The sequence below is a fragment of the Zonotrichia albicollis genome, chromosome 4, assembly GCF_047830755.1.
Source record: "Zonotrichia albicollis isolate bZonAlb1 chromosome 4, bZonAlb1.hap1, whole genome shotgun sequence".
NCBI classification, from domain to species: domain Eukaryota; kingdom Metazoa; phylum Chordata; class Aves; order Passeriformes; family Passerellidae; genus Zonotrichia; species Zonotrichia albicollis.
This window is the reverse complement of record NC_133822.1, coordinates 70,824,393-70,844,966: the sequence shown is the minus strand read 5'-3', so window position 1 is coordinate 70,844,966 and position 20,574 is coordinate 70,824,393. Positions and strand designations below refer to the sequence as shown.

The 20,574-nt window shown below is 38.5% G+C and overlaps 1 protein-coding gene across 3 annotated transcripts in view; it reads right to left on the bottom strand.

The window, feature by feature from the left end:
• PTPRO (protein tyrosine phosphatase receptor type O) overlaps nt 1–20,574 on the bottom strand; it is a 140,646-nt gene that overhangs the window by 14,945 nt on the left and 105,127 nt on the right. For 2 of the 3 annotated variants that reach the window (XM_026790369.2, XM_005481871.4), the window contains exons 11-18: nt 19,259–19,410; nt 16,750–16,870; nt 13,681–13,820; nt 10,440–10,572; nt 9,004–9,124; nt 7,283–7,351; nt 3,384–3,467; nt 227–262 (exon numbers count right to left, since the gene is read on the bottom strand). In XM_026790369.2, coding sequence (XP_026646170.2) covers nt 227–262; nt 3,384–3,467; nt 7,283–7,351; nt 9,004–9,124; nt 10,440–10,572; nt 13,681–13,820; nt 16,750–16,870; nt 19,259–19,410 — 856 coding nt within the window. The remainder of the gene's footprint in view (nt 1–226; nt 263–3,383; nt 3,468–7,282; nt 7,352–9,003; nt 9,125–10,439; nt 10,573–13,680; nt 13,821–16,749; nt 16,871–19,258; nt 19,411–20,574) is intronic. The other variant, XM_014275920.3, reaches the window with a different exon arrangement.

The following is a 20,574-nucleotide window of genomic DNA, read 5'->3' as shown; positions in this document are numbered from 1 at the left end:
AAGTTGGATAATTGATCTTTTCCCTGCTGACTGATTTTGTATGTTTTACTGCAATCTGTTGAGCAGAATCGTTTTTGTCCAATTTGTGTTTGTTTTCTGCTTTCAGGTATCTCTCTTGGGATATGTCTATCAAGAAGTTTTCTGTATTTGTAAGTGAAATACCACTATGCCATGATGCCTATTTAGTCTAAGACTTATTCCTTTAAATATCAAAGTTGTTACATACTTGGTCAGCTTTCTCTTCTTTAATCCATTTTTACTCCTGAAAAAAAAAAAAAAGAAGTTTTAAAATTCATACTTATGAATTAAAAGTTCATTAAACAGCTGTACAACCTTTATTCAAAGACAGCACTGATTTAAGAATGTGTATTTTTTCATCATACTCAGAAGGAGATTGGTGACAATAACTTATAACATTTTTAAGCCGATAGCAAGATTTCTGTTGAGTCCAGTGGGATGCACATCCCATTCTGTGGCTCTGGGAATGGGATTTGCCATTGGAAAGGAAAATCTATGCCCAGAAAAATCCATGGGTTCCCCATAAATCCTGACCCATTGGCTCTGGGTGGGCTGGGGCTGAGTCCCCAGGGCCTGAGCCTGGAAAACTGGATGTCAACCCTGGAGAGCACCTGGGAATGAGAAGCATCTGCTGGGTAAAGGGACAAGAAAACCACTGGAAAATTCAGGGGAAGGTGAAGGAAAAAAGAAAGAGCCCGTCTCCTAACCTGCTTATGATGATAAATGAAGCCAATGGCAAATATCCTACTGACCTCAGCGGGACTCCAGCTTAAACCTTAGATAATTTAATTGACTTTAAACAGCTGGAGATAATTGTGCCAGTCATGTTAAACAATGATTTATGGCTGGTGTAATTCACTAGCCACAGTTGTAAGCAGGTTTTTGAGTGTGTTAAGCAGCAAAACCCAAAGGATTGGATTTAAGAACTGCACTACACCAGCGACCACGGGGTGGATTTTTGTGTTCATTTTGTTGTTGCCAAAAAGAAGTTAAGCAACAAAAAAAAAAAAAAAAAAAAAAAAGGAAAAAAAAGAAAAAAAAATAGACAAAACAAACACCCTGGAATTACTGCTAGAGGTCTAAAAACATTGATTTCTGTTCAATCAGCCACAGAGCTCAAATAGATTATTGCTCACTCAGAAGGAATTTTAGTAGTGCCAGTTTTTAATTCCTGGGCATTAAACAAGATCTGTTCTTTTTTCACATTATAATGATGCTATTTTAAATTTCATGGTGATATGAAAATTATGTCTGGATCACTTGGTTCACTTTAATTAGTGAATTAAAGGACAAGACTTTTAAATTCTAAATAATGAAATTATACAGAAATAAATAATAAAAAACAGGGTATTTTTATTTTTCTACCTTGTTTAGAAGCTACACTAAAAACAAATAAAGGGTTTACTTTCCAAAATTTAATTTTACAAAATATTGAGTTTCTGAAGCAGCCACAACCTGCAGTAATTTTGTTATTTTTGTGAAAGTATATTTCCATTTAGATGAGGATCTTTGCCTGCAGAATTAACAAGAGCTATGGCAATACCAGCTTTATATTAATGTGGAGATTAAATATCATAAACCTCTTCAGCCTATCACATTATCTGTACATTCATATATACTGAACACCTAAACTAGTAGTATTTATTTTCCATTTTCGAAGATTTTTTCCCAGTGAAATCTTAACGTTAATTCCACTAAATTATTCAACACACCTCTATCCCCTGTGACTGTGGTAAATAAACCTTTTAATGTCAGGCACATAAGAATTAATTTGAAAAGGAAAAAAAATAGCTAAATGTCTTAGCTCTTAATAGCTCTTTATGATGGGAATGCCTCTAAGAACGCTTCTCCAAGGAACACTTCAAGAGGCAATAAAACAAATGATTGACAAACATTTCCCAGCAAGAATTTTGTGTGCTTTGATAGTCTCAAGAGGCCTTTGTTTCTTAGCATGGCAATTGTTTCCTGAACATTCATAAATGTTTTAAGCCAGCTTACGTGCAAAACAAAAACATTTGAAACATGAGCTGCTGTTTCATCTGTTATTCCATTTAGTCTACATATTAAAATACAAAGAGAGGGATTAATCTCATATCATTCCACTTCAGCTCCTGTAAACTTAATCATGCAGACTGAAATAGGTAGATTGATTGAAGGGGAAACCTCTGAAGAAAGATAGGCATCTGGAGAGGTGAACGAATGAATAATAAAAGAAAAAAGGCAGAGGGACAAAAGATAACAGCATTTTTGCAGCAGTGCCATTCACAGTGTCCACTCTGGGCTTTTTGACCAGCTGAGAGAGCTGAGTGTGACTTCCAAAATAACCACCTGACGCCTGAGGTTTTAGCTCTTATCATTTTCAGATTCTGTGTTGCTTTAACTCACATTTCAAGGCCCACTGAAAATGTGGATGGGTTTTTCTACAGACTCACTGTAACTCATGGAAAATCAGTCTCAAAAATCCCTGTGCTGAAGATGCTGATGGCTGCCTACCAGGACTTTGGTGCCTCATGGTAAGAGCAGGGAAAATGTTTGGGAAATAAAATCTTAACCTCAGGACCACCTTTTTTGTAAAACCCTAAAACTTGGATCCAAGAGCATCAGGAACTTAAGTTTCTTAACTTTATATTAATTAGGCAATTTTGGGTCATAGTTAATTATAATTATTTGTTAAATGGCTTGTAAAACAATTCTGGTTCTAAGAGGAGTGGCTTTGTTCAGTTTTTGAAGAAAACAATCAGGTGTTTACTAAATCCTTATAAATTATTTATGGACAGTAATAAATATACCCACAGTATTAAATATACCCACATACACAATATGTGCACACAGTGACTCTATTTTTACTCTTTGGGACTCCTAGTTTTATCCATTCTCAATGAACTGGTTTTATTTCAAAAGCAAAACTTTTACTGACATCAGGAGGGCATAAGAGCACCTTTGAAAAACAAATGTATTTGACATCACACACCAAACAGGTGGGGTACAATCAAGCAGTTTTAGTAATAGAACAGCAGCAGCAGAAGTCAGTGCCAGGCAATGAACATGAAAATAACCAGGACAGAAGAAGCCAGGACTTTTCATGAAGCAGCAAAAATTGCAAAGACAGCAATGAGATGGATATGGTGACCACTGTAAGATTAGCTGTTTAATACCAAAATGGGTTGGAGAATAAGCAGACAAACCAGATGAAGCAGGGTAGCAAATACTTTGATACCCACATCCTCGCCAGTCCATGTTCCAGTGCAAAATTTTATCTCCAAAAGTTTTGACCCGTTTGAGAACAAAGGTACCACACATTTTTCATGTCATAGAAATTCACATTGCTTACACATTGCATATGGAAAAACAAGTAAATCACTTACCAAGGATTAACATAAAATGCCAAAAGATAATCAGTCCAAAGGCATGAGGGTAGCAGAGTTAGGAAAGCAAATACACTTCTACGCCTGTGAGCATTAATAAATAACATACATAAAGATGAAAAAGTGAGGAGAGTTAGTAAGACAAACAGAAATCAGGAGATCAGCAAATTCTATTTTAAAAATCAGCTAAACCTGATAAATTCCACTTCTTACTTACTTCCTAACAATATTATTAGCATCCCTAGATTTTTTTCCTCCTCAACCTATAGGACTTTCAGCTATCCAACACAAAATTCTATGTGGTTAAAATAATTATGTCTTATCATATTGATTAAGGCCTGTTATTCCTAATTTTCAGAGAATAAAGTGGGTAGGAAAACATCATTGAAGATTTCCAGCCATTGCATTGGTGGTATTAAGCCTACTTTCAATGTTTTGAGATATTCAGTACTGACATGGTTTGTTTTTATCACATACATAATCTCCTATGTTTGTTCCTGCAAGTGATCCTGTGGATATCAGATGATCTATATCAGAGATAAATTCAGATGCTTCCAACATCTCTTAATACCCTCTATTGAGTCAGATTTCTCAAGGCATCCCTATAATACTTTGCATAATGCTTTAAATTCTTTCCTAGGTTTTCATCTAAACATTGCTTGAACAGTTCTTCTAATTCTGCTTTCTATGAATAACCATCTACAGCAGATTTTACTATGGCTAAAGGAAATGTGAGTACAAAATCATTCTAAACTCCTGTACTTGTAAGCTGGTTCTGCGTGCATTAATTCAGGAAACCCACTCAATCCTGTTCTATCTATTGGTGAAATAGGCTTCAAGTATTTTGCAAATATGAAAAACTCATGGAACTTAAACAAACTTGGCTCCAGTAAAATGTATGTTTGTTTTTTTACTCAAATAGACCCTCATGGTGTTTTTTTCCCCCATAAGAAAATCTGCTGCCTTAACAGTGATACCACCCTTCTGCAGCTGTTCTAAAGAGGAAACACAAAGTTAAATTTCCTTGTTCAGTACCCTTGGCTCTTATGAAGTTGGTAGATACTGTGTTTTCCCTGATAAATAAATCAAATCAAATTGAATCATCTCTAATCTCAATCTTCCAGCCAGTGAGGAAATCTTCTGCCCATGCAGTGAAAACTCCAAGTTATGCTTTAATGAGTTTTTCTGCTGCAGAGGAAATGGGCAGTGCAGTTTCTGCAGGGCAGCTGCCCCAGGCTTTGTAGGATTTGTGAGGCTCAGCCAGAGGCAAGAGGGTCAATCATACACCACAATAATGCAGAATCAGACTGTGGCATTCACATCCTCTGAACAGAGAGAGAGATAATTCTCTCTCACAGGTTTTTCCTGGAGAAGCACAGAGAGAAGAAGAAAAAACAATCCTTATCTCTACTTGCTGCTCCTGTTGTTTTTGCACATGTGGAATGTGTTAGGAAGATTGTGTACTTAAAGGGATTTGATAACTGGACTCAGGTGATGGTTTTTTATATGAATTAACCAATCACTCAAAACTGTGTCCTGTCAGGAGACAGTCAAGAGTTTTCTTTAGTATGTAATTTAGTATAGTATAGTATAATGTAATATAATTTTAATAAAGCATTTGTTCAGAATTCTGAGTCAATGGAGTCAGATGCCAACCATTCACTGTGTTGGGGTCACTCTGAATTCAATATCAGACCCTTAAGGCTCATTTGTTGTTTGAATTTCTATGGGGCTGGACTGAGGATAAAATTTGGCACAGATCTCTGGTGCCACAGAGGTTTCCATTAGGCTCTGGAGAGAGAAGTGATGATGTTGCTGGAATACTTCTCCTTCCTTTGAGAAGCTCCACGTGAGGCTTTTACTTCCTCTTGCCTGCAGAGGCAGAAGGAATTATTCAAGCCTGGGCTTATTTCATTGCCAATCCTCACAATAATTTTCCACACTTTATCAAATCACTGGCTAACATGCTTGCAAACTGATTTATATTCACAGAATAGGAGCTCTGACAGCTAAAGCAATTTATTTTATATAACATATGAAAAATGTGTAATTGCCTAATAAATACAATACTGTTTTCTTCTGCAATCGTGTAGTCCTTCACATCCTGCTCAGGCTTACAGAACAACTTAATTAAAAGGAGGAGATGCAGAGATTGCTCAAACCCTGAAAAGTCAGCTGAGCTTCCCTTGGGAATTAGTGGATATGCCCGTGGCTCCCTGACTGGATCCCTGGAATGAGCCAATCCTTCTCTCTGTTTTTGGGGCTGAACTTCCCACTTGTCTGCCTTCATGGATTGTGAATCTGCTCTTGACATTAGACAACAGAGGCACACAAAGCAACTCTCAGAGAAATAAGGACCATTAGATAAGGACACACTGCCTTCAGGTACCAAAGTTTGTGGAGATATTAAGCAGGAATGCTTTCCTCAGTTTATATTTTCATAACTTAATTTATGTATGTATACATATATGCATATACACACTGACATACATATATATGCTAAATCAAGAAAGAACCTTCACTTTCACATCCAAACCTATTAATTCCCTTCCCATTAAAAAGGAAAAAAGAAAAAAGAGCCTTTTATGGTTTTAATAACATCTGTTGCTAGTTCAATAATTTCATTCAAGCTTGGCTATTTAATTAACATGAGTGTTTGATCTTCTGACTTTTTTTGCCATTAATACAGCCCAAGCAAGAGAAGCAGAGGGATGGTTTCATTTGTACTGCACACAGCTGGCTGCTTTTAAAGCTAAACCAAGCAAGTGAAGCTTGTTTAATATCCAGTTAATTAGCAGCACAGTGAGATATTGACAAGATTTGCTGGGCTTGTTAGTTCAGTTTGCAGCTTATTAGCAAAAGGCTTGTGGTGGTGCAGTGTGAATCCAGTTAATCCCAGCCTGGCTGGCAGGCTGTGTCCTGTGAGGTCATGGAAAGAAATTCCCTGTGCACCAACTTTTCTTTCCAACTTCTCAGCTGTCAGCAGAGCTGACCATGGGTGTAAAGGCATTTTTTTTAGTTTTTTTTTTCTCCTGGCCTACTGGAATGGGGCTGATGTCATCCTTTTAGTGTCTGTGCTTGGACTTGCCTTGAAAGAGAAGAGGTTTTTGCAGAGATTGCTAACAACAGTACAGTAAACCTTGGCTCTGTCATTACCATTTATTTGATTATCATAATAGGGATGATGATGAAAATAGGGGTGACAGATTCACACTGCCACTCAGGTGGCTCTCAGAGCCTTTTACTTCTATAAAAGCTAATCCCACAGATTTTCTTTGTTCAAATACTCCTCTTCAGCTGATGATGCCAGAGATGATTTACAGTCCATATCAGTGCCTGCAATTCTTGCAAGTGATTTTCTAGACTAGCAAGATATATTTAGGGAGTTTTTTGTTATTTTTTTCAACAGCACTGAACATCAGGCTACACTATATATTTGAGCTGGCTTGCCCTTGTCTTGTAACATAAGGAAATATTTATTAAACCACTGTATGAGGACAGTTGGTAATTAGTTATCTACAAAAAAGCTTACTCCTGGATGCAAATACATGGAAGTGCTAATGAATTTATAGATCAAGTTTCTACAGTTGTGTTATTTTAGGAAATACGTCTGTAAGAGAAAGGGAAAAAAAATCCTCCCCAAACACATCCATGAAATTTGGCTGACATGCAAATACATCATTGCCTACTAAAAATAGCAGGTGACAGAATGCATGTCTTCAGTGATCATTCAAGAAATAAAATACATTCAAGGGATAAAATATAAAATTAACAAGCCTAGTAGTTTTATCCTAAAGAGGGACAGCAATGACATAAAAAATAAGCACTAAGATTACAGATAACATTTGCCAAAAAGCAGAGATGGGGAAGAAAACATAAGCTTTGCTTCAAGGACTCACCAGTTATAGGGGAGCTTTCCATCTCTCTCCAAAGATGCAAAATTCACAAAGGTCCCAGCCCCACACTCCCTGTTCCAGGAAGACCATTAGGTAAAAAGTTATTATTTTTGGATTCACAACACTTGCAAAGAGCTTGGTTTAACAAAAATTTCACCTTTGGAGTTGCAGGGAAATGCTAAACACTCATCTGTGACTTGGTCTCAGATAATGTTAAATGAACATAACTAGAATCCTTTAATGTGGTTGTCTAAAACCAATAAATGTTCAACACTATCTGAGATCAAATTGCCTCAAAATGCTTCAAAAGAATGAAATTCTCAAACAGACCTTATCTTCTGTCCAGATTTGTGCTTTCCATAGCATGACAATGGCCTCAGCGCACAGGTTCAATATTTACCTTTCTATACTAAATATTCATTGTTCCCACTCCAAGGAGAAGTTCTTTAATTATATCCCTTTTACATGATAATTATAGGTAATTTTGAATCATGAAAATAACTGTAAGGAAAAAAAAAAAATTCTGAATAACATTCTAGTAGTGTCCTTATCACAAGTCTATTATTTTCAGCTATGAATTATAAACTAACTTGACTATTTTCTTGATTTAAGCAAACAATTGCTTCCAGCTTCTTTCTGGATTTATTTTTAAAATTTCCTTCTGGGGTGTTTATGTTCTGTGGCTAGAAGCAGTGATGAAGAGGAAAAAGCTTTGGGCTGGCTGCTCAGTAATTAAATAGAAAAGAATTAATTTAGCTGGGAATTTCAGAGCCAATTGCATGCAAAAAGAACAAACTACATTATGTTTTCTTAAAAAGATAACTTGAAACATATGTGTGATGTGGTCATCTATTGCATGGAATATATAGACTAGACACAACACACAAAATCCAGCATCTTGTTAAGCACAAGATTTTTTACATAAGATTTTTTACATTAAATAATTTCCTTTCTTTACACAGTACCATAAATGAATATAAAATATATTATATAGATTATAAAAAGACAAAGACTCTGTGATACCTTCAAAACTAGTAGGTAAAGCAATTTTATATACATATACACACAGAATATATAGGGTTTGGAGAAACTTCCACAGCTCACACAGGCCACAACAACTCACATTAAAGTGAACTGTTGCAGGTAAGATCTCCTAGAAAAGGAAATTGAATTCCAATATTCAGGCACAAATGATTGGTGCAGACTGGCAAATGGCGAGAGAGAGACCTTCTAGAAAATGTTATTTTTTGGTATGGAAAAAATCTCCTGTTCCAAACCATATCAAAGACTTGCAAAGAACCTTGATTTCCAGCTCATGCCCATTTGCCTCAGAACCTAATTATCATTAATGTCCCTGATACACCCTTTTGTAATATGGGATTGCACTTATGGACTTGATCCTGCAAACCTCAAAATAAGACAAAGCTTGAGGCTTGTCAGTCAGGTCAGGAGTGAAAATAGATACAAGGAGAGGATGTGGTCAACAGCAGCAAAACAACTCTTGGAGACACCCTGCTAAAAATAACACAACAAGCACCTCAAGTAGCACCCACACAAAAGCATTCTCAGCTGAAACTATTGTCACAATGTTTGTCAGTGTCTGAATGGGGGGTTTTGGCGTTTTTTGGGTGCTTTTGTTTTGTTGGGTTTTTTTGGGTTGGTTTTTTTTGGTGGTTTTTGCCTTTTTTTTTTTTTTTTTGTAATTAGCATAAATCTGCACTTACCTTGCCATTTGTAGGTGTTTTCTCCTGAGGACAACAAGAGTGACCAGCAGCAGCCCAATCAGGAGGATGCTGAGGATGGCCAGCACAGAGATTACCACGACATTGGGGTTCATCTCAGTAACTGTACATAGAGAAAATTGCTCTCAGTTACTCAGTTCAGAAGCATTGGCATTTTTCCTTGGTTTTGTTTTCCCCTGAGTTTTGATAATGTTATTTTTTTAAGCTTATCTCAAAGAGCTTGGAGTGTTAGAGAAAAATCTACCACAGGAGATAAGGGGAGAGTTTGAGTAGCTATTGCTCTTCGAAAATTTCTTTGGGGAAATGCCTTCACCCTGGCATTTTTGTTAAACTTTAACATGTTCTGATTTATTATTTTTTTCCTCTTTAGCTGACATTTATAACACAAGGGAAAACGGTGAAGGTAATACAAAATACAGATATTCATCATCATCTATGTCTCCAAAGCACATTTCCACTCTGAAGTTATTCTTCAACAATAATCAATGCTTTTTCTGACCCAGAAGCAAAATAATAAACTGGGGATTTGCAACATCCTGGGTGGAAATTGCTTAATTACTCTGGAAAATGACATGCCCAGGGATCCTCCCTCAGGAGCTTTTTGGCTGTGACTGCTGAGCATCCTGCAGAGACCTTTCCTCTCTCTCACTTCTTTGCTGAATGCAGGAAGCCTTAAAAGCTTGTGAATGTGGTTTTCCTCTTGTTTGGGCTTGGCTGAGAAAACATTTTTCTCCATAAAAATCATAAAGTAGTTGATGTTGGTATTGACACCACAAACTCCATCCCTGATTTCTAAAACCCAGTGCAGAACTGAGCCCCTAGTCTGTATTTTCCAAGTGGGGCCTTTTCTAAGGGCTTCCCAAAGCTTCTCCCACATCCCATCCACACCTGGCAGCCTTTTTATGATACAAACAACCCCTGGGGCCAGCATTACAAAGAGCAGCTTTAGAAAGCAAGGGAGAATATGGCATTCACATTCTCTGAACATCATTCCTTCACCCCGGATTTTCTCCTGGGAAGCTGAGAAGCCTCAGAGAAAAATGAAAACAATAATTATCTCATTTGCTTCTCCTCTGTTTTGCTCATGTGGAATGTGTTTGGAGATTGTTTCATTGGTTTCATGCGAATTGTTTTGACTCAATGGCCAATCAGTGCCAAGCTGTGTCAGACTCTGAAGAGAGTCACGAGTTTTCATTATTATCTTTTTAGCATTCAGTAAGTATCCTTTCTGTATTCTTTAGTATAGTTCAGTATGGCATTCTTGAATATAATATAGTATCATAAAATCATAAATTAGCCTTCTGAGAACATGGAGTCTGATTCATCATTCCTTCCTTCATCTGGGGGAATGCAAATACAACAGGGGAACAGATGTAGCTGGATGAGGAAGAAGAAGAAAGCAGGGAAGTGCTGCTCACCCATGGTGGAAACTGCAATGAAGGTGGGGATGCTGGGGCTGTTGTGGCTGAAGGTGGTCACGCTGCAGTTGTAGGAGGTGGCAGGGGTCAGGCTGGAAATGGTCACAACGTGTGAGGAGACAGTGACAGGTTCCTGCAGACACAAGGAAAAACACACAGGAGTTTGTGTCTCTCATAAATGTCAGAGCACAAATCAGTGTTCTGTCTATCTGACAGGTAAAGTCAGATCTGGTGGAAGAAATCAGCACTTTGAAACACAGGAAAGGCAACCAGGACCTGCCTTGGACAGCAGGCAGATTGTCTGGCAGAAAAGGGCAGAGGAACAGGGCTGAATGCAGCTGCAAGAACACCCCAGAGCACTCCAGGGACCCCAGAGCCTTTTGGGGAGGGAAGGACACGTGCCCAGAGTGGGTGAATCAGGCACATGAGTGGTAGGGGAAAGCACTGAGACCTCCAGGACATCCCAGAGGTGGACACAGCTCATGAGCTCTGGTTGCTAAGCCATGCAGGTGGGCGGAAAACCAAGTTATTCTTATTCAAAGAACAGCCAAGGCAGTCACAACCTCTGCCATGAATGAAATCACAATTCTGGTTTGAATGCATGAAATGTCTGCCTCTGAGCCAGCTCCTCTGGGTGTGGAGACCTGTGAGCCCTTTTGAGTGGCCAAGGTAAAAAACAAAGCTAGAGCAAAGTCTTTTGGTAATAATTATAATCAAACACCCTACACCTCAGTTTTTCTAGCTGGCAGAAACTCTACATACCACATTTATACAATGTGTTAATTACTATGACCCTTGTGAACTCTTTTGTGGATTTTAAATGCTGATAGAGCAAGAGAAAACAGCAAGAACAACATTCATTGAGTTAAAAAAAGAGCTCCTTAAGCTCCTCTGTTTTCTGGACTCTCCAGCAGAACCAGGGGTGGGTTACACTTGTAAAAACAGGGACACTGAGCCAGTGGTTTAGAAGGGAGAGAAGGAGAAGTTTTATGAATGAACCCACTCTAGATGGGGAATGCAAGGTGCTGCAACAGGTCCCAAGCACTGGATATTTCCAAGAGCTTGTTGTAGCCATGGCTAATCCTAAACTCCTGTTGCAGAGCAGTTCTGAGGTACATTGTGTAGATGAAATCACATGAGTGTAAAAGGAGGAGACTTTCATTGCCTGAGCTAAAAGGAGGAGCCACACTTTGGCAATCATACTTGGTTGCATGTTTCCATTTTCCCCTCTGGGAAATTTAAATGAGTCAACTCAAATCCAAGATGTTCCAAATCAGAAAGCTGTTGCTTTTCATTTCACTGATTTAAAGATGCAGGGAAGGGACAAAAATGCTCATGTAACTAGCATGGAAAATCACAAAGAATTTTCACCAGCAGCCTACTTGGAAAGCATCCCTTTTTACAGTTCAGAAAGGAGCCCTTCCCAGTTTTTCATGGAGACAGAAAAGAGAATGATGAGTCTAATGAGGAGTGAGCTGACAATCTCTGCATTATCCAGTGCCAGATGTTCCTGTCAACAATGAGACACCCACTGAACCATCTGCCAGATTTAGCAGTCTTTTCCTGATGTTCTTAAAACAGATTTGCTCTCAACTGAAGTTGCAAATCCTCTGGTACTTTCTGTGCCTGATCCCATCACTATATTGAATCTCTGGTAAGTGATGATAATGACTTCACTGTCACCATCAAATTTTCTGAAAAATCTCTTTGCTCAGGATTTTCTCCTGGGAAGCTGAGAAGCCTCAGAGAAAAAGGAAAACAATAATTATCTCATTTGCTTCTCCTGTGTTTTGCTGCTTTGGAATGTGTTTGGACATTGTTTACTAACAGGTGGTTGTTTCATTGGTTTCATGTGAGTTGTTTTCACTCATTGGCCAACTGGGGCCAAGCTGTGTCAGACTCTGGAAAGAGTCAGGAGTTTTCATTATTATCTTTTAGCTTTCTAGGTATCCTTTCTGTATTCTTTAGTATAGTTTAGTATAGCATTCTTTTATATAATACAGTATCATAAAATAATAAATTAGCCTTCTGAGAACATGGAGTCAGATTCATAATTCCTTCCTTTGTTTGGGAACCCCGCAAATATGAGACTTCACAACCTTTACTATTCAGCATGAAAAATCAGGAATCTAGAGGTGGAATCTAAATGATCCAAAAGATTAAAGTGCATGTAAGCATTTTTTTCCCCTTTAGTCATTGTCTGTCTCCATTTTAAAAGAATATTAAATAATTCAGACTGATCTTCCATAGGATTTAAGAGTGTGCAGGTCTTTTCCACATGTTAATCAGTGGTTTAAGTAGGTAATTTTTCACTTCTTTCTCAATGATTCCCCATTATGTGTCACAGTGCACATGAGAATAATGTTTTGTGGCAGGTAATCACAGTGATTTATTATACCATCAGCTAAAGCACAAAGTAAACCTCACGTGATGCACAGCATTGAAGGACAAGGAATTAAAACTACTACTGCTCTCTCTTTTTCACTGAACAGCATTGCCCATTTAAATACTTTATATTTAAATTTGCTGCTGAGCACAGGTACCTGACTGGACAGAGAGAAAAGGAGGCTCATGTGTGAGGCTCAGGAGGTGGGTCTTGAAGACAATACCCTGATGTAAAAATAATTTAAAATTATTTTTATTATTATTAAAATTTGTCTGCATGAGGAGCAGCCACATTTGCATAAAGGTACTCTTGGAATACCAAGGAAGCTCCTACTGAACTTCAGTTAACAGATCTCAAAACCAGAAATACAATATTCCAGAAATAATTAGATAATGTATCAGAAATCTTATGGCACTTAAATATGTATATTTTCCCCATTCTTTATGAAGCTACCTGACTAATTTCCCCTTCTTGCTCACTGGCATTCTCTTAGTTTTGTGGCCTGTTAGTTTTTGCACAGTTTTCATTATTATCCTTCCAGCACTGAGTAAGTATCCTTTCTACATTCTTTGGTACAGTTTACTATGGCACTCTTAAATATAATATAGTATCGTTAAATAATAATTTATTTTATTTTTATATTATCAGACCCATTCCCATGTGAAGCCAATTCCACTGGCAGTGTTGGATGCCCACAATTTCTCTCCAACCAGTCACATAACCTCATCAATAAGACAGAGGCCAATCTTAACATTGCAAAACAATGAAAATATTTTAGTATTTGAAGCATAGCTTTAGTAGTTTAGCTTTATAAGTTTAATTCTGGGATGAAGACACCAAAGGAGAGACACATACCTGGGCTTTTGTTTCCTGGCCAGATCCAGCCTGCTGGCAGTAAACTTCAAAGAAATCAGCTACTCCTTCTTCCACCCACAGTAGAGTCACAGAGGTCTGAGTCTTGTTGACAGCAAACAGTGATTTTGGAGGGGCTGGTTCTGGTGTAAGAGAAAAATCTCCTTTCATTAAGCTTATCTTTAAGTTTCCAGACAACTGAGAAAAATGAAAAAATTGAAAGCAATGCCTGATGCCCTGCTATCTTTCATTTCCTTCAGATAAAGTCTACCAATGTAAATCCTCTCATGATGACAAACTACCCCTGTAAAATGGGAAGATGATGAAGTGTGTTGGTTTTTCTTCTCTATTTAAACCGTTCTCTATTTGGACAGATGGATAATTACTTCACTTCCTTTTTCAGCAGAGCCCTTGTTTGAGGATGATCTGTGGATTCTATTAATAGAACACTGTTAGGAGGAACTCTTTCAGAGAAGATCACTGTCCACCTGTTAGCAGCATATTTGGCCTGAGAAGGCTTTTCTTCAAAAGGTCTGACCAGGAGACTATAAAGCAGCTTCCCACAAGAAAAAAGGCTACCTAGGTTCCTTTAATTACAGCAGAGAAAATATTTAGCCAATTACCAGTTAAAAAAAAAAAACTAAACTGTTTAATTATTAAACATTAAATAATTGTTTAATTATTTAATGTTTAATCCTGATACTCATCCTGATGACTTCCCATGATGGGTAATGGAAATCCCTAGCTTTCCACACCTCAAGCCTCCTGGGCTCTTCTGCTTTGCCTTCAGAGACTGTAAAATTTGGGCTGTACATTTCTGAGTTGTTCTGCACAGCTTTCAGATCTCCTATTCTGTGGATGTTTAATTAAAGCTGTAATTCTCAAACAATAACCCAACTTTGGGATTCTGACACGCTGCATACAATGATGCACAAGAACATTCTGCGTTGATTCTTTTTCCTTTCGCAAATAATTTGTTATCCTCATTCTGGGAGACGCTGTCACAGGAACCTTGGCAAAGGGACTTGCTCAAGTAGTTATAGACATTTTGGAGACGTATCTGATCCTGAAACAATCAGATCTGTGTTCTGGCGTTGGAGCCTGCCCAAGCCATATTGGCATTATGGAAAGAGTTGGACATTCACGTGTGTCACGGGGCTTGCAGTGCACACATTGTCCCAGGGCTACGCAGGAAAGTGTCCCTCTCCCATAATTGCACACATATATCTGCTCTTGGACTCAGAAACACATTCCATCCCTCACTCCAGGTAAAAAAAATGGCCTCAATTAAAATACGAGTTTTGCATTTGGGCAGCGTCCCAAGCAAATCCTCCTTTTGCTTCCAGCAAATGGCTTGATTTTTCTGCAGGTGGAAAGCTGCCAGGATGAAGCAAACATTGTGGAGGGAAGAACATTTGGCAGGAATGCTTAAGTGACTGCCAAGTGCTGAGTCGTCTATCACTTGGAGTCAGTTTCCACTACTGCTAATTACAACTCCCATTGCTCCCCTCAGAAACACAGAGAGGGAAAACCTCTGGCAAAATATCCTCACTTTTGTCTATTCAAAGTTCAAACACCATAAAGGGGGAAAAAAAAATCAAATTCAATCCAACAAAAAAACACCACACTCAAAGGAGGGATTAATTGAAATGGAATTCATTCCACGTTCTCTTTGTTGACACTGAAGGGCAAAATTCCCACACAATTTCAGTAAGAGTGCCCATCCACAAGGAAAGAACAGGAAGATACAGCTGTGCTGCAGGGTGCACAACATGAATAAGGCTTGTGGATCTGTCTGAAAGATAAAGCTAGCTGGTGTCTTGAAATACCACCCTAAAACATCTGGACAGTGGTAGCAGGGAGAAATACTCACCCCACACATTGACCCACTCGGTGAGCAAATACACACAGGGAGCTGCACAGGCACGAGGCATGGGGGAAGCAGTGGATGTGGTTTGCACAGGGCAAAGAAAACTCATGGAATTTGCCTGCTTCTTTCAAATATTGCCCTTGGTAAGAAGACCTGCAAAAACTTCATATTGTTGTGTCTCTGTGTTTGCCTCAGCACAGTAAGAATGCTGAGAAACATAAATGGACAATGGTTGTTTTTTAGACCTCTAATCCAATTAGAAATTATAGAGTCCTTTAAATTCACTTCTCTTGCAGTGACTCATAAAAGGATTATTATTCATGTAGAGAAGATAATCCTCCCTGAAATTACAAACTCTTCCTTATCCACCTTCTCAGGGGAGCTAACTCCTGTAAAAGCAGTTGGGCACACCTGGAAAATTCAGGGTTTTAGGTACCTAGGGCTCAACAACTCCACATACATTCAAAAGAGAACTAAAATTTCTTAAGGTCTAATGGTGCAGTGTCCCATCTTCCTCTCAAGTAAAGAAAGAGATTAGGTAGAAAGTTATATTTGAAACTCTTACACTGAGGATCAAACTCTCAAGTTTTCTTTTGTTTCTATGAGTATATTACATATATTTCTCTCAAAATGAAGCTGGGGTCCACATCCACAAATCTGACTATTTTTATAAAGAGTGCTGTCATTAATTTGTATTTAAGGGTAAGTTTTTGGTGTTGAAAGACTTTGCAGATGTCCAGTGAGAGAGGAGGGGAGGCAGGAAAGCAGACTAAGTGACAGAGACGTGTAGAAATAGGCTTGTCAGAAACAGAAAGGTAGAAAGGAAGGTCCTGCTTTTCATTGAAAAGTTCATCTGTGAAGCCTGAGTTGCCATCCTCAAGCCCTACATGTGTTCAAGACCTTAGGCAAGCACCTATGAAGTTAGCTTGTTCTCTCAGCAAGGCACTACGTGATTTCCACTCTCCTACATCCACTTACAGTCACATTTTGCCACTTTATCTCCTCTTGAGCAAAACCATTCTAGGAGATTATCTTCACACACAGGCATGAGACAATCTTCACAGCAAGGTGAGGTGAAAATTACAGCTTTGCAAGAGAAATGGGCTCAGAGGTACAAAAGTAAAATAAGGAAGGTGCTGCCAGGGTCACTTTACAGTCAAAGAGTGGGGTGAGTTAATAATGTACAAACAAGCAGTTCTTACCCAATTTCACAAGTTGGGGCATGGAAGTGTTGCTGCCTCTTTCAGTGCAAGCAGTCACTGAGAGGTTGTAGATGTCCCCTGGAGGCAAGCTCAGCACTGCAGTCATCACACTGCGCGTTACCTGGACAATCAAAGACACCACCTTCAACACAACACAAACCACACAACTGACTCCTAAAATTGACCTGGTCACTCAAAACACTACTGAGAAATTCCTGTGCACCACAGCAGATGTTTTCTGTGTGCTCCAGACTGGTGACTGTCACTACAGGACGCGAAATAACACGATGCAGAGGTACTTTACTCTCAAGGTAAAAAGAGAAATTTTAATTTTTGGCTCCAACATTTACAGATGTCCAAAAGTGACAGTGGATTGGAGGATGACAGTGCCACCTCTCCAATGACACTGGACAAATCAATAGTCTATCAAATTTCTCTTCCTCTATAAAATAATGCAAACCAATAAGTTATTTACATGAAGTGTGTGAGAAAGTTCATTACAAGAATGTAAACATCAGAATGCTTAGAAAAACTTTAAAAAACAGGGCAACAGGTGACATCAACCAGTTCCCACTGATACCAACCACGAAACCAGATTAGCAAAAAAAAAAAAACGACAATTTTAGGCTGCACTTTCTATGTGACTAGTGGAAATGTAAGGAAAAAGAAACTCTCCTTCACACCACTGAGAGCATCTAGACTTCTCCAGTTGTGCAAAATGCCAAACAAGCCATGGACTTGAATCCAGCGCAAATTTTAGAGGAATTTAAATCAGGTCAGACACCTCAAAGAAGAGCACACAGGCCATGTGCAGGCAAGTCTTAATGCATCCTACAGACCTGAAAATTAAATCCATCTGGGCAAGGCCAACGCCTCTTGGAGACCTGTTAACTTGACAAGAGGTCTCAGGGTCTGACTTCAATCATCTGCAAGTCTGAAACCAGATCCTAAACTGAGCTGAATCTCAAAAGACTGAGAATAACATTTTAGGGTAATATTCCCATTTCTCCAGAGTCATGGAGAAGGATGCAGAACTGGGAATTGTTTTCTGAGCACTTCTGGACTATCTATAAAGGGCCCATCCAGGAATCTCATGCTGCTTGTCAAAGTCACTTAATTCTCAGGCTGAAGCTTTCAGATGGAAGAGAAACTGACAGTTCTGAATAAAGACCAACAGGGCTTTGCACGTAATTTTCATCACTTCTCTAAAAACTGACCAACTTCTGTGGAGACTTGGGAAACACACAGGGAGTAGGAAGAAAAAGTCAGCATCATCTGACACTGTTACCTATTTATTTCAATAATGCCACAAGAAAACCAACCATATTAGCAATGATAATAAAATCAAATTATGATATTACAATGAGTTTTAAAGGAAACAGTTCCTGGAAGTGACTAACAGAGCTTGGAAGAAGAGGTGCCCCGATGCCTGCAAACATGTTGGCATATTTACTCATATTTATCCATAGGAACAGAACCATAAAAGTTAGCTATAAATAGGTAGGTTTTTGCAGGATTTTCCTAAAGAATACCCTCTGGGTTCCCTTGTCTTACAAGGAATATAAAGACACACATTTGTAAAGACATCCCTAAAGCTTTAAAATTTTGTTTATAGATCAATTTGCACTTCGGCAGAAAATACACTTCCAATTTTCCAAATGTTCAAGAGAAGGTACCAAGAGCACACCTGAGCATCTAGCAAGTTTTCTAAGTGCACACATTCTGGATGAAATCCTCACCCTATCAATGACTGGAACTTGCATTCAAACATAAAATGAAGAACACAGAATTTATGAAGATAAAGTCAGAAAATGGGACGTGACAGTATTATAACAAACAAAAAACCTCAGACAGTAGCTTACTCTGTTTATTAATAAATAAAAATGGAAAATACCATACCTATATATAAGAATACTCTTTATGTTTTACTGTCTGATGCTGAGAAGTTTTTAAGCTCTTTTTAAATTACATAAATTATCAACACCTTCACTGGATCACTACAGAAACACTTTGTCCACTGGATATTTTGAGAACTCAAGTCTTTCAAAGTGATCTAACACTGGGATGTAACTTTTACTGGCTTACACCAAACTTGCTGGAACTCAGTAATCAAAGTTACATAACTAAGTTATATATATAACATATAATATAACATATATAATATAGAATACAATATATAATACATAAAATATAGAATACAATATATTATATTTATAATATATATACATTATATATAATATATATGTATAGTTGTAAACTCAGAAAAGCTTTGACAACTGATAACTTTGTAATACATATTATATAACATATAACATATATAACATATAACATATAATACAAAGTTATCAGAGTTGGCAAAGTTTTACTGACTTAACAACTTAGGAAAACAAACCAAACAAACAAAAGCCCACCAAAAAAAAAGAAAAAAAAGAAAAAAAGAAAGAAAAAAAAAAGGAAAAAAAAGCCCTCAAAGAAATTAACACCACCCACTTTCCACACTGATACTTACACTCTTCTTGATTTTTTTCTTTCCTTCTGCAACGACCATCCAGTGCAGCATCCTGGAATGAGAAAGGTCAGGGCCATCTCCTCCATAGGTCCAGGTGACATACAGGAGGTGGTTGTAATACTCCACAGAGGTAATTTTGGGTGCCACGGGCGCTGAAGGAAGAAAGCAAGTGTGTTACAGAGTCTAACACAGCTGATTAGCAAATTCAGTGATAAACTTGTGCCAAAGGATGCTGTCAGGAGGAGAATATCACAAGCAGGAAAGCATCATCAAACTCATTTGAACACTAGCTGAAAGATATGAAAACCATTGTTTAACCTGGGAGATAATCAGAATGAAAATACACTTCTTTTTGCAATCTTTCAGTTTAAAAAAATTATGGCAGATAAAATTTTTTTGAGTCACATTTGTAAGTCAAATTCAAGTTAAAAGCCTCAGATGTTGCTTCACTGTGTTGCTTCACTGAAAAGAAATAATAAATTGTTACATTGATAGGTTTTCCATAAGAAAAAAAATATCTTTTCACTGAGCTTGCATCTTTCTAGGAGGAAAAGCCCAAACCCTGCAGTCCAAAGAACAACTTTTGCATGGGAAGTTGTAATGTAACCACCCTTGTTCCCTGGGTGGAAGGGAGGAAAAAGGGCCCCTCACAGCCCTGTTAGGAGGGATTTTTTTGTTCTGGAGCTGCCAGCAAATCCTTGGCTCTATTTGCAGCCCACATAACAGAGTCACTCCTCCTCTAAGACTGAGACCAATCCTTAACCCAGCACTGCCACATCCACCTCTGAACCAGCTCCCTCAGCTCTACTTCCACATGGGCTTTAAACTGGGACTCAGCCACCCTCCCATTCTGGCTCTCTCACCAGCTGTGACCTGCAGAAAGACAGCAACCTCCAGAATAACCCTAAAACCTCCAAAACAACACTAAAATTGGTGTTTAACATGAGGATTCCCTCTTAGAGGGAGGCGCCTCTCCATTAACTGGAGAGGGAGCACAGCTCACCCTGATTGCCTGATTCAAAGGTGCAGGAGCCCAGAGAAGAGTTAAATTAATAGTGAGTGGAGACACAAAAGTGAAAATCTCAATCAGTGAAGATCTCAACCCCCTCCCAAGGAGATATGAGTAGGATAATTTGGATACTACAGGGGATTTTTGAGGAGCACAGTGGGGAAAATGGCGTGAACTGCCTGGTCTACCTCTGCTGCTGTGCCTGGTGTGTTTGTGCCAGGGCAGGCGAGAGGAGCACAGCCCTGGGTGCCAGGGAATGCAGGACAGAGATCAGGTCTCTTGGAAAGGGCCACAAGATGTCACTGCT